General features: G+C 47.9%; 3 protein-coding genes across 3 annotated transcripts; 1 reads left to right on the top strand and 2 right to left on the bottom strand.

Annotated features, from left to right (window-relative positions):
• Positions 1–3,412: 3,412 nt before the first annotated feature.
• On the bottom strand, positions 3,413–4,339 carry C8R40DRAFT_1053391 (uncharacterized protein; the record flags this gene model as incomplete). The annotated part of the gene is made up of 2 exons (XM_046224840.1): positions 3,413–3,981; positions 4,030–4,339. Coding segments are annotated over 2 exons (879 nt in total), but the record flags the coding sequence as incomplete, so codon positions are not given.
• A 2,756-nt stretch (positions 4,340–7,095) lies between these two features.
• Positions 7,096–9,112, top strand: C8R40DRAFT_1174137 (PIN domain-like protein; the record flags this gene model as incomplete). Its single annotated transcript, XM_046232142.1, has 7 exons — positions 7,096–7,119; positions 7,178–7,287; positions 7,339–7,770; positions 7,828–8,398; positions 8,449–8,764; positions 8,818–8,892; positions 8,952–9,112. 7 exons carry the CDS (start codon positions 7,096–7,098, stop codon positions 9,110–9,112), a joined length of 1,689 nt encoding a protein of 562 aa, XP_046083174.1.
• A 1,736-nt stretch (positions 9,113–10,848) lies between these two features.
• C8R40DRAFT_1174136 (uncharacterized protein) lies at positions 10,849–13,236 on the bottom strand (the record flags this gene model as incomplete). The annotated part of the gene is made up of 13 exons (XM_046232141.1): positions 10,849–10,968; positions 11,033–11,133; positions 11,201–11,220; positions 11,283–11,426; positions 11,485–11,500; positions 11,553–11,633; positions 11,699–11,878; positions 11,940–12,224; positions 12,295–12,455; positions 12,503–12,628; positions 12,685–12,763; positions 12,821–12,981; positions 13,040–13,236. The coding sequence occupies 13 exons, from the start codon at positions 13,234–13,236 to the stop codon at positions 10,849–10,851; spliced, it is 1,671 nt and encodes a 556-aa protein (XP_046083173.1).
• Positions 13,237–13,482: the final 246 nt, after the last annotated feature.

Raw genomic sequence — 13,482 nt, 5'->3', positions numbered from 1 at the left:
CACTCTGGAAGCTGTACGTCGTCAATACACCTGGCCCAAGGTCAGAGACTTTGTTCGTGACTACGTTACCTCTTGCACTATCTGTGGTCGCAATAAGCCCCGCCGTCACCGGCCTTACGGCTTGTTGAAACCTTTACCGGTTCCGGTTCGGCCATGGGATTCCATCTCCATGGACTTCATTGAGCAACTACCAATGTCGAATGGCTATACAGCTATCCTAGTCGTCGTGGATCGATCTTCCAAACAAGCTATATTTATTCCAACTCACGACACCATTACTTCCGAACAATTAGCTGAGCTTTTTGTTATTCACGTCTTCTCTAAGCATGGTGTCCCTAATCATGTTACTTCCGATCGTGGTTCCGAATTTGTTTCGGCGTTTTTCCGGGCTCTCGGTAAAGCGCTCTCCATGGAACTTCACTATACCTCTGGATATCATCCGGAAGCCGACGGGCAAACTGAGCGTGTCAACCAGACTCTCGAGCAGTACATCAGGATTTATTGTTCCTACCAACAAGATGACTGGTCGCCTCTACTTCCGATCGCCGAGTTCGCCTATAATAACGCTCCCAATGCTTCCACTGGTATTACTCCATTCTTCGCTAACAAAGGATACCACCCAAATATCACCGTTCGGCCCGAGGTCGACATGAAGTCTGATCTAGCCAGAGACTTCGTCGTCAATCTCGATGAACTCCACGTCTTCCTTCGAGAGGAAATCCTTTTAGCTCAGTCTCGTTACAAGGAACAAGCTGACAGGAAAAGGATCTCGCACCCGGAGTTCCCGATCGGCTCCGAAGTTTTCGTTCTTGCTAAGCACATTCGTTCTACTCGTCCTACTGAAAAATTCTCAGAAAAATATCTTGGTCCTTTCAAGGTCATCAGTCGACCTGGTACTTTGTCTTACGAGCTCAAGCTCCCAGACTATCTTCGCCGCATTCATCCGGTTTTCCACGTCTCACAGCTGGAGCCGGTTACGCCGAATCCTTTCCCAAATCGTACTCAATCTCCTCCACCTCCAATTGAAGTTGATGGGGAAGAGGAGTACAACGTTGCCGAAATCCTCGACTCCAAGCTGGACAGAAGGTATAAACGTTGTCCTCTACGTTATTACATTCGGTGGGCCGGTTATGAAGGTACCGACGATGAGTTCTCTTGGGTTGCTGCTGATGAATTACATGCTGACGAACTTGTACCGGCGTTCCACGCCCGATACCCTCACAAACCTGGACCTTGATCACAAAAAATCATTTTATTCCATTTCCCTTTTTCACCGCGCTCCGCCGAAGTCTACTTTGTGCGTTTAGAGGATAAACACGATGATAGCAAATTGAGTGTTTATCTCCTTTTCTTAATTACTTACATTCTTCTTCGAACTATTTGCACTTATATTTCATTCATACTTATACTATTTACACTTCGAACTAATTATTTCTTACGCCGCTTCGCGGCCCATTCGCTTTCCGATCTCAAATCGAGTTAACATTTTTTATATATACAAAGACCAAACAACAAAGAAAATTGTACAACGAGGGCAGGGCGACAAGAAGTATACAAGAAGAGGCCGAAGGCCGATGTCCGATGTCCGATGTTACTCTACTCCGCCCTCTCCTTCCCTTTCTCCGACCGGGCCTTCTTCGGCGCCGGTTCTCCCTCCTCCTCTACCTCCTCCTCTCCTTCTCCATCCTCTTCTTCTTCCATCCTCCTATCCTCTTCCTCCTCCTCACTATCCACGGCCCTTCGCCTCTTCTTCGGCAGCCGCGAAGGCCCTGGTTCCGGCATCTCCGGTGGCGTTTTCCTCCTTCTCGCGGCGTCCGTCATCAACCAGTCCAATTTGCGGTTGATATGGCGGTTGTAGGTGTTGTCCTTCAACTGGCCCTCTCGAAGCTGCCGGTTGTCTGCCAGCAGTTGAGCCATTTGGCTCTCCAAGATCGCCAGGCGCTCGCCGATCGGTTGTCCTCCCCCCTCTCGCTTCACCGTCGAAGGACGCCCGGAGTACGAGCATCTGACCTTTGCGTCGTGACAGGGTTTACAAATAATTGAACTCCTCTTGCCAGCCTGCATCTGGCAAGGGATCTTCTTGTTCCTGCATCGTTCGCAGGGAACTCTTTCATCTTCGTCGTCGTCGTCGTCGTCGCCGTCACCGCCGTCGTCAGGGTCCCCGCCAACAGGCTACAAACAAGACCAGGAATGTTAGTTAAGGTTACTGTCGAAAACTTACGATTACTCACCTGGGCCTTGGCTTTGCCTTTCCCCTTTTCCCTTCGAATTTCCACCACTGGTCGTCGTAGGGAAACCGAACTTCCTCCTGGAGAGGAACCCCGCTGACTTCGAGCGGTGGCCGCCGCCGCCATTACCCTCCGGCGCTCCTCCAACTCCCGAGCTGCCGCCTCCTTCTGCCTCTGCGCTTCCTCAGCAGCTTTCCTAGCTGCCTCTTCCTCGGCCTTCTTCCTCGCCGCCGCCGCCGCTTTCCTTGCCTTCATCCTGCGGACCTTCTCCTCCGCCCGCCGGATAGCCTCATCGTCGTCTTCTTCCAACTCCTCCTCGTCGTTGTCGACAGGGTCGGCGGGTGGTGGAATTGTTGTTCGGGACCTCGAAGGCCCAGCGGTAGTAGCGGAAGTGAGGGTGGTAGTGGTGGTACGGCTAGCGGACATTTTTTGGACTTAGAAGTTTTGGGAACTTGGGTCCTACCGGCGAAACTCTGGGCCTTTTATACGGCAAAACTGCGCACGGACCAGCGAAAATTTTCCTTCGAATTGTACTTGGTGTACGGTGAACCGAAAATTTTCACTGATGACTAACGCCATTTCCCGGTACTAACGGCTTTCGAAAATTTTCCTGCTGACTGATAGGCCAAATCCCCGATCCTGACGGCCTTTAAAATTTTTCCTTGGTGACTAACCAACTACCGGTATTAATGGCTTTCGAGGGCTCAAGCCTAAGAGGGGGATACTGTCAAGTCCATGCCACGGGCCTCCATTCCGCCGCTCGGTATTCCGAAGATCTGCTCTTATTGTAATCTCTTCCTATTGTTCTTTCTCGCTACACATATCCTTTCGTTCTAGTCTCTCATTATTGTCTTTTACTCTTTCGTGCTAGTCTCTCCTTATTGTCTTTTACTCTACCCTGCAGGTACTACTCGTATAGCTCCTAGTAGTTAGTCTAGCGCTCCGCACCGATGCGCCGTTCCGTAGATATAAATACTGCCTGTACGCTACTGTAGTTCCTCAGTTTAATTATCAACTTAGATCAACTTAGATCTCCCTTCTCAACTTAACTCTTCTCTAAGTCTTCAGGCTCAACGCCTCGAAGTACGTTCTCCTCGACCTTAGGACTTTGACGTTCTCTGGTCCGCTCCTCGTCATCGGCGATACCGCCGCTCCGACCTGGCTGCTACTTAGCTCCTCTCTCTCTACTCTCGCTCTCCGGGGACTAACGGCGTAACGGCGGTGTTGTTAATAACTTCACTACTGTCCCATTCGTCTTCCGCACTTAGACACCCTGTGGCCTTGGCACGGTTACACGGTGTACATGATCTTAACATAGCCTTAGCCAAAAAAGATTTGTCTGACTGAAAGCCGTTGTCGCGCCATCGGAAAATTCCACCGGAGGAATATTGGATCATGGCGTAGCGAGTTTCATGAGGTTGTATGGGTATAGTTGAATGTGTGATCAGTGCAGACGGAAAGAGAATGCTGGAGCCTGGGGGAAACCGGATGACCAGCTTCAAGTCCCAAAGGACTAGTTGACCACCTTTGTCGGGGTCAAAAGGGCCCATGGCAGTATCTACACACCACCCTGAGGCTCGGTTGTCAGGATCCATGTGAGGCGGAGAATACGATTGTGGTCCCAAGTTGAAGGTAACAGCAGCAAACGAAGTGTGAGGGAAGGCGTTTCGAAGACCTGGATGCTTTTGGAGAAGCTCGTGATGTGTGGTGTTGTATTCGACATAGTTCTTATGGCAGAAGCTGTTGAACAATACTAAAGATGGTTAGTTCGCAGGAGATTTGGGGAGCAGGAAAACGGCACCATTTGTGAAGCCTGATATGCGCCGGATGGACCTGTTCTGTAGGAGCTCGCGCATAGCCTTCTGGTTGGCTCTACCGGAGATCTTGTAATTCTGTGGCTTCACCCGCCCATTTCCATAGCCATAACCTACAGTTCTAGAAGCGAAATCTCCGCGCCGGCCGTGCTTCTGAGCTTGCGTGAAAGTACTGGCCTCAAAGCATTGCTTCATAGCACTAGTAGCGTCAGATTCGACACTCTTCCACTCATATCCTACTGAGCCACTGGGAACGCCGCCAAGAACGGCAATGATGCGGTCTTGAATGTCAACGAGGACAACGCAGGTCCTAAAAAAGGATAAGTCTACCAAAAAACCTAGAAACTATTGCTAAAACGCACGCTCCGTCCCATTTAAGCAGCTTGAGGCCAGAAAGCGAGCTGATTGCATCCAGGTTTTTCCAGACCTTCAGAAGACCAGGGGATAGCTTCTTCCGAGGGTTAGCATTCCATCCACTACAGGATACAGGAAGGGAAGCTGCATCGAAATCTTCGAGCTTCACTAGCTCAGCTCCTTTAGCGAGCTCCACGGCATAAGGCTTGGCCTCGTGAAGTTTGACACGTTCGACAGCTTCAGCAGCGCGTTTAGCACGCGATCGTTTCGTAAGTTTCGCATGCTTCTTGTTGTTCCGGGACTTCGAGGGAGCAATGTTGGGAATATTAATTGAGGGTACTGCTTCTGTGTCGGCTTCCTCGTCGGCTTCCTCGTCCTCGAATTCTATCTCTCCATCTTCTAGGGGTTCTCCAGCATCTTCAGCAGCGATGCGCGCGTTGTTGTCGGCCTCGAGTGCAGAAGATAGGTCAAATGAAGGGAATCTTATACGAGCAGTGGGAACAACATTTCCTGTGAGCAAAAACGTGCTTCAGTTATGTTAACGGAACAGGCCAAGGAGAGGTAGATTTTTTTTGAAAAAGCGATCAAACGAATCCTCAACCAACAGAGCCTTGCCTAGATGATGGGCTGGGCGTCTGTTGGCTGGGACATGCAAGGTGGAAGAAGAGTAAATATAGATACAGAAAAAATCACTCACCTGTATTCAAGCCCATCTGAGGAAGAGGGTCGGTGGACGCGGTGGGGAGGACACAATCAACAGAGACGCGTGACGGCGGTCGTGGTTGATTCCGTTTACAAGTGCGCGCTCCGTTTCTTTCACTTCCATTGCCTGCTGATTGCCTGTAACCATACGTTTTCCCACCTGCCCCAATGATCCTGCATCTCACACAAGCACCGTTTCCCCTGCTGGCTCTGTCTCCTTCCTCAGCTTCGATCCTCCATTTTCTTCTGCGACTTTTTCACCAATATCCGCTTTCTCCGTAAAGCGATTCGGAGCCATCCCAATGACGCCCATAAACAACACCACAGCCGCCTAGAGACGCCGAAGCTCGCGACAAGAACAGGCTTGGTGCGTGGACTCTTTTCCATTGCTTTATCCCAGCTTGATAGGTCATCAGATCAAGTTGTTAAATCTTTCCGTGAAATATGGTGTCCTCAGGACATCCCTCCACTTTTTCTTACCAGCTCCTGTGCCGCCGTTCCCGCAACAGCTCCACCAGTCGACCTTGAAGAGAAACTGTCAAATTCAATCTCCATCTCCATCTTTATTTGCCACTTTGCTTCCTGGTACCACCAACCCCGTTTCCATGAACCGCTTCGTCCGCGAAGTTCTTCGATGCTCCAGAGCTTCTGGGAGCATTCTTCTGATGGCTATTGAAGCCGTTCGTTCAACTCCGGCTCTCGAAAACCATTCAACCAGGCGACTCCTTCGAGGGCGAAACGGAATTGGCTGACTGTAGCTTCCAAAAACGAACTCGCGTGCGAAGCTAAGCTTCGTATGGGAACGGGCGCTATCCAAATTACAGGTCCCTGTTCTGACTCTCCTGCTGTGTTCGGTGGGGTCGTGCAAGGTGCTGGATCCGCTCTCAGGTAGAGCAAAGCGCCATTCGGCACTTGTGCCTCTCCCCCATCTTCCATCATCACTACTACGGGCACGCCGAGCCGATTCCGCTCTCAATAAGAGCAAAGGACCATTTTCGGCACTTGTACCTCTCCCCCATCTTCCCTCACACTTGTGCCTCTCCCCCATCCTCCTTCACCACCACTACGCCCATGCCAAGCCGAATTTGGCAGTTTCAGTTTTTCCGTCACCGCGCGCGTTTGAACTCCGTCTTTATTTGCCATAGGTATCTGCTGGACACTTGTACAGGGCACTCCTTCAGCTGATTCCCATGCGTCCTTCTCCGGTGGTACTCTGTACAACTTTACACGAATCTGGGCTCCACCTCCCATCTTCATTTGTTACAGGCGTCGTGCTGCAGGCGACTCGCTTCCTGGCAAGATCTCCGCGCGGGGGCTCACCTTATAGCTTAACGATAAGCTTACATGGGAATCCGAGCCTTGTGGCCGTCCGCATCAACTTCGGCTCTACCAACGTGTCTCGCAGAACCTTTTGAAGACGTCGAATTTGCTCTCCAGAGCACGCGGCTCTGTTCTGTGTGATCAGGCGATTCCTTCGAGGGCAAAATGGAAACTGCTGACTGGGTTACTGTGGCATCTGAAGACAAACTCATACGCGTGAAAGCTTTGCTTTGGAATGGACACCATCCGAATTACAGATGCCTATTTTGGCTCTACTGCCATATCTAGTGGAACTATGGAAGACGCGGAACCCACTCACAAGAGCAAAGGACCGTTTTCGGTGCTGGTGCCTCCGCCTTATCTTCCTTCATTGCTAGTACAAGCCCTCCGACTCCTGGCCTTACCCACTCACCGACTTCGACAGATTCTGCACCTGGTGATAGGACAGTGCAAATGCGCTTCTTCCTAGATGGCGCTACCCTTGCATTTTGTGAGGGCGCGTAGAGCACAGACTTACGCATGCATCTAGCTCTATATAGGAAGACGCTATACTTATGTTGTATATATCCATATCTACGTAGGAACACCTAATGCATTCGCCGGCGGGCCGGTTTTTGACCCCTTCATGAATAGGAGATTTGCCTTGCGATGCTCCTCTAACCCTTGCACTCACCATAATGGGCATCCAGAATCTTTGGCCTGTAAGTTATCATGTCTATCCCTTGTGACCTTTCTGAGCTCATCGTATATCCCAAACAGTTAGTAGATGAAGCTGGGTTTACTTGCAAGCTCAAGAACTTTGTTATGGAGCATGGTTTTATCAAAGACCACCACCGTTCCCGTACGGTGATTATTGGAGTTGACATTAGGTATGTCATCGCCAAAGCCATGCATATCTCTAGTATCTCACCCTTACAAAGTTCATTCTTGGATGGCTTCCGTGCATCAGATAGGGGTTCTCATGCCAATCGCCGCCTTCATGCATCAGACTCGACCCTTACACAATTCTTCAAGCTACTGTGTGGTTTATCAAAGGCCGGTGCACATTGCATCTTTGTCTATGACGGTGATGGGCGCCCACTTATCAAACGAGGAATTCGAGTTGTCGCGCGCGAATCAGACTACTACACACATTCGAGAAAGTTGATAAAGTATTTTGGCTACTATAGCCATACAGTAAATGTTTCTATCCAGTCTACGCGAATAATGCTTACCTCACAAACACAGGCTCCAGGTGAAGCAGAAGCAGAGCTTTCAGATATGTACAAACGGGGTATTATTGATATTGTGCTCTCTAAAGACAGCGATGTTTTTCCCCTTGGGGTTGGATCTATAATGAAACTCATCGTACCGTAACAACTGCTCCTTTGCATTCACTGATATGTATATCTGACCTGAATTCTACGTAGGAAGGAGCCGAGAAATCTCTGGGGAGATCTAGATGCGCGCGTTTACCATGCTGAATCCACAGGCTACTCTCAGGGAGGTTTCATTCTGATTGCTTTATTGCTTCAGAATGATTTCGGTAGCGGTGTTGATGGCATAGGCCACCAAACTGCTCGCGGCCTTGCTCAGAGTGGATTTGGGGATGATCTTCTCAACGCCTACCAGTTGTTCCTAAACTCGCCGCAACAGCTTTCTGAAGCATTCCGCAAACTGAATAGCGATATGGCATATGAGATTCAATATAATGAACAAGGTAAAATGGGTTTATGTAGTCCTTTCCGGGCGGATATCCTCCGGGACTCTCAATTTCCTACCCTTGAAGATGTCAATGTCATGAACGCATTTCTAAAGCCATTGACAAGTTCTTCACCTGGGCTCAATCCTGCCCCGGTCTCTCTCAGCCTACCCACACTCCCTGATGTCACCGGAATTTCCGAATTTTGTGCCGAGCACTTTGCCTGGTCTCCGATGCTTGCCCTGAAGCGTTTTCACACTCATCTCTGGCCTGGTATTGTGATCCGAATGCTTTCCTCGGTATGTACAATCGAATCGCTTCACATACAATGCTAATGAATTTTTTCCAGAAATATATAGGTTATAATACACAGAAGGCGGAATTCCTAGTTCCCCGCTTGCAGAGTCAACCTGAGACAAACAGCATGGGAAACTACTATATCCCTACTCTATCGACTACTGTCATGAACCACAAGGCATTGAATCTCCAAGCAAAGCATGTCGATGAGAGCATTCCCATCACTTTTGATACTGCCTTTTTCGTTCAGCTTACAGGTCTCCCTCCCTCAACTGTTCAATGTACTCGCAGAGTTGATGTTCCGGTTCCCATGCTCGCAGTGGCTACGAATCAAACAGGGAAAGTTGATCATTTGAGTGAATTACTCGGTTAGTCCATTCTTTTTGTACTTCAATCCTCCGTTTACCCTTGAATTTTGTAGGTTCACGTCCAAACTCTGACATATCTGTTCGGATCCAACACCGAAATGATCTGGGTTTGAGTAATGAAGCATCAAGTGAGTACCCAGATCTCTCTCGTCTCCTTCAAACAACCAACTATTCTGCATCTGCCTAGGTAGTTCACAGGTATCTATCAGCACACGCAAACACAAGCATACTCCAGCCTTTGTAACAGATGAGAGTAGCAAGTATAGCCAGTCGGGCATTAAATATTTGGGTGTCATCGAGCTTTCTGATAGTGAAGATGATGAGCTCGATGACCTTGTATGTACATGACTGTAACTAGTCTCTCAATCATGTTTGTAATTCTATCATTGCGACCTGAACACATAACTTTCGAGACACCCCTCAAGGAAACGGAGATTAAATGAGATGAGCGATGTTAAAAGTAATCTCCCTGACCTTTGCATGGTCTTTTTAACGTGTCCACTAAACTTCGTGATTCTTGAAGCAGGGAAGAAAAGCTGAAAAGACAGGATCTAGCATTCAAAAGATGATACCACTGTTAGCTGTAAAGACAATGCAGTGACTTGACGTTAGCTTGCCGGACTCATTACTTTATTACTTTACCAAACGTCTAAGAACAATATTATAGCACATCTGCGCCGCTTATCAGCATTCAATTGTACGATTGAACAAAAAATCAGGCTGTATAATGCCTGCTCGCAAGCTCAAGTCCACTCACTAATCTTAAATTTATACTCGCGGACTGATACTCTACCTCATAACAAGCTAAGTTCATATCTCAACTGCATCCCCCCACCAAGTACCATGCAGCTGCGCTCAAGATTGAGATGAAGTCAGTCTAAATAAATAGAGACCTGGATGGCATGATGCATACAATAGATACGGCAATATGCATCATACAGTACTTCAATATTATTATGATTACATAGTATGTATCCACATCCTCGGAACTGCTGATCTCCGTCTCCTCTCCTCTCCTCACTCTCACTCAGTCTCAGTCCTCACCAGCTCCTCACTTCTTGCTTCGTCCTATCCTATTTGTCATCTGACCTGATAAATATTCTCTCGATACATATACCTTCACGCAATAGGGATCATGGAACCTCAATGTTGTCAAGTGTGAGTTTCCATTCTATTCATCCTCCTTATGTTCTTGCTCGTTTGTGCTATTACATCATGTCTCATTCTTCATCATTTGACTGCGATGTACATTTGCCAAGTTACTCTATGCTGTTGCTACTCTTGTCTCGCTGAACTGGAGGAGTCTCGCTGAAGTGGAGGAGGGGAGGCGGAAGCATCGAACAATGAATTGTTTTGCTCCCGCCGCCGTCGATTGCCCGCTCGTTGTCCGGAGCGCAGTTCTCCGTCGGGTCGATGGAATGACAGGTCCCTGACGGGGACACTGCATTACATCAGGTCACATCTCGTTATGATCCGTTACGAGATGTGACCCGCATGGTCTTTCCTGTTGGTCTCAATTGCACTTCTCAGTCTTTCACTCACTTTGTTTACACTCTCTGGCCTGTCGCCCATTTTTTCCTACATTTTCGGCAGCCTTGGACACACTCAACTGAGAGATCAGGGAGTGGTATTGCTCAATGGTAGGGTGTGGAGATGTTTAAAAAATATTCAAGAATTGGGTGATCATCTTCAACTTATGATATGGTCATCCTACTCAAAAAATATACAGCAACAATGAATACTCAGATAAGATGATGTCACAGTACTCAACATTCCAATGGACGACATGTTAACTGAAGGATCTAAATGAAACATGTGCATATAACAGGGAAAAGATTGACCTAGCCTGTTGAGCATCATAAAACTCATCTAAAACAAAAGATGATATAAGGGCAATCATCTGCAAAACCTGGATGTTCGCGAGAGCAAGGGTACTAGCTGGAGAGCGCTGTCCAGCGCTGAAAGCACTCCCAGCAGTTTTTCAATACTGCTGGGAGCGCTTTCCCAGCTGGACAGTGCTGTCAGCTGCTTTCGAGCTCTTAGCCGAAAATACAGGTTTTACAGATGATACCTTGGTCTGCTTCTTATTCTCCTCCAATCAAGGTATTGAAAAGAGTCTTCAGCACAATGAATGGATGGAAAATATCAACAGATGTGCCAAACCCCATGACTCCATCCCAGTAGGCCCGTCCAGCTTGTGCATCCTGATAAACTGTGAGTAGTGCAACACACACAAAATAGCAGTATGTACTAATTAATTGTTCTGACCTTTGTGGCAAGAATCTGAACTCTTCTCAAATACCAACGCAACAAACGGCCCACTTTAAGGTCCTCTCCTGGCAATGGTGTAGTACTAGGAATACCATAATCTTCAACAGGGACGGAGATTTAATAGAGCGTAAAGTTGACACCATATGCTATCATTGGATTGCTTACCCAATAGATGAGTGAGCTGCCTGAGTAATGCCAATCCTCTTAGGAACAATAGAATATCTATCTCAAAATGTGGAGTGCTTACCAGAAATTGTCTGTCTTTTTGGAGTGCTCCTTGAAGAACTGTTCTGAAAAGTCCGCAGGTAGTTCTTTGGTGTCCACTTGTGTTTTGGCAGAGAGTACTTTGTGAAGCGCAACCGCACCCAATAAAGCTTTGGTACATCCTTGGCTGGTATTTACTCAATGAACAATCGGGTGAGAGGACTCATCAAGAAAGAAGCTAGTACCCGTATAAAGGATCCACTACACGAAATCACAGTCAACTCAAGAAATTGATTGGAATAGAAGACCTTACCAGATGACACACTATCTCCAAGGGCTACAAAATTACTTGGTAGGTTCACCGTTTGATGATATCGGATATAAGCTGTGGGGGCTGAGGGGCCAGGGCAGATAGCTTAAAAACCATGACAACTAAATTCAAATAGATGATCTACTCACGTATGCGAAGCTGGGAAGAATGAACCTCCGGTTGAGATGCCTCGATGATATCAATGGTCTCAATTACCCATCCCGGGATCGGATTCTTGTGAGTCTTGAGATCCTGTATCAATGATCGCATGGCGTTGAGAGACTCGTATTTTACAGGATCGTCGCTTGATTGGCCGACAAAGATCACAACTACGGGAGGGTTTCAGTATTTACCTGCATCTCTAGTAGTTTATCGCCAAAATATACACACTTCGGTCACCGTCTACCTTGGTCATGACGAAAAATCGGCGACCATTGTTAGGATCGTCTTCCCAGAACCCAAAGAACATGGTCTCGGTTGTTTGATCATTGGGAATCGGTAACTTTTTCAAAGTATCGGGGGTGACGTCGCATATAAGACTGGAATATTGTAATTTCTGGTCGAACGATATCTTTGCGTCTTTAAGGTCTAGTTTACCGTCGATGTTGACATCAGTGCTGCCGTAGCCTGCTTGAGACAGCCATTTGACTCCTGCTCGTGTTACTCCGGTACAATCTACATGAAGGAACCCGCGAAGTTCCCGTTACAACAGACAACAGAAAGATAATGCATTAGCGCCACGCACCAATCACCAAGTTGGCATCAAGCTCTTCGATCTGAGAGTCCGTCCGCCGAATCTTGACTCGACCGATACGAGAGGGGTCATCAGAATGTGGCGATAGTCCAGTGACCGTTCCAGCTATTTGCACAATGTTGCGGTAAATGCCTCGGCCAAGTACCAACCGTCTGATTATGATAGTGAGCACAGAGGCAGAAGCAGTTTGTGAACATACCTCAAAAGTGTTTCCAGGCCCGCTCGACTGGAAACAAGTGTTTCCGGCAGATGCCCATGATACGATTCAACTGGAGCTGGGATGAGCGTTCCTGCAAAATTCATTTTCCTGTCTGCTGGATAAATACTACAAGGTGGAATACGTGAGGATCTGACTGGATACAGAATATCATAGTCACTTACGCTATTCCTGAATATCGACACTGTTCAGCGAGGTCGGGGAATAGTTTTCGAAGTCCGGCATACAAGAGGGCTTGGCTGCCTGAAGCAACGGTATCATTTAAAATGTGAATGACGATCTCAAAATGATTCAACGAACCGTGTAGCGATTGGTATTGCATGACACGCGTGCGCTTGTGCTCTTGCTCCCAAGCGAATCTACGCATACCATCTTCACTGGTCAACCATTCTTCAGGCTCGACAATGATGACATGCTCGAAAAATTCGGAACAAATTCGTGCTGCGAGTAGTCCGGCGATGCTATATATGATGCATAGGGCTGAGAGAGATGCCTTCGCATATATGTAAAGCTACTGACCTCCCACCGCATATCAATGCTGTCCCATCCAATCTCTGCTCTGGAAAACGTGTCTTCCCTATGTTCTCAATCTCGGGGATGCCGGAGGAGCGATTAAAGAGGTATCGACGGAGTAGTCTCCAAGCTAGGATTGTCAATCCATAAAAGATAGCAAGCAGCTGAGCTGCAGCTTTGAGTTGACTGACTTGATTGACCATGAGGTAGACGATTCTGTTTGTGAAGAACTTACAGTACAGGTGCATGTATTTAAGGCATCCATAACGCAGACAGCGTACTGTATATTTTGGAAAAGCCCGTACGTGGTGAGTATTACATAGGCGGGGAGCCGGCCGGAGGAAGCTCACCGCATCCAGTGGCATCGCTGTTTGACAAAAGAACTTGTTCAAAGCGATTAGCAAATGTATCGACTGAGAAGTGGACTCGGAGTGGGCTTGAGACAGGCT

This window comes from Lentinula edodes, assembly GCF_021015755.1.
Source record: "Lentinula edodes strain Le(Bin) 0899 ss11 chromosome Unknown C8R40scaffold_34, whole genome shotgun sequence".
Taxonomy (NCBI): domain Eukaryota; kingdom Fungi; phylum Basidiomycota; class Agaricomycetes; order Agaricales; family Omphalotaceae; genus Lentinula; species Lentinula edodes.
Note: the sequence above shows the minus strand (reverse complement) of the source record. Positions and strands in the feature narration are given on the sequence as shown.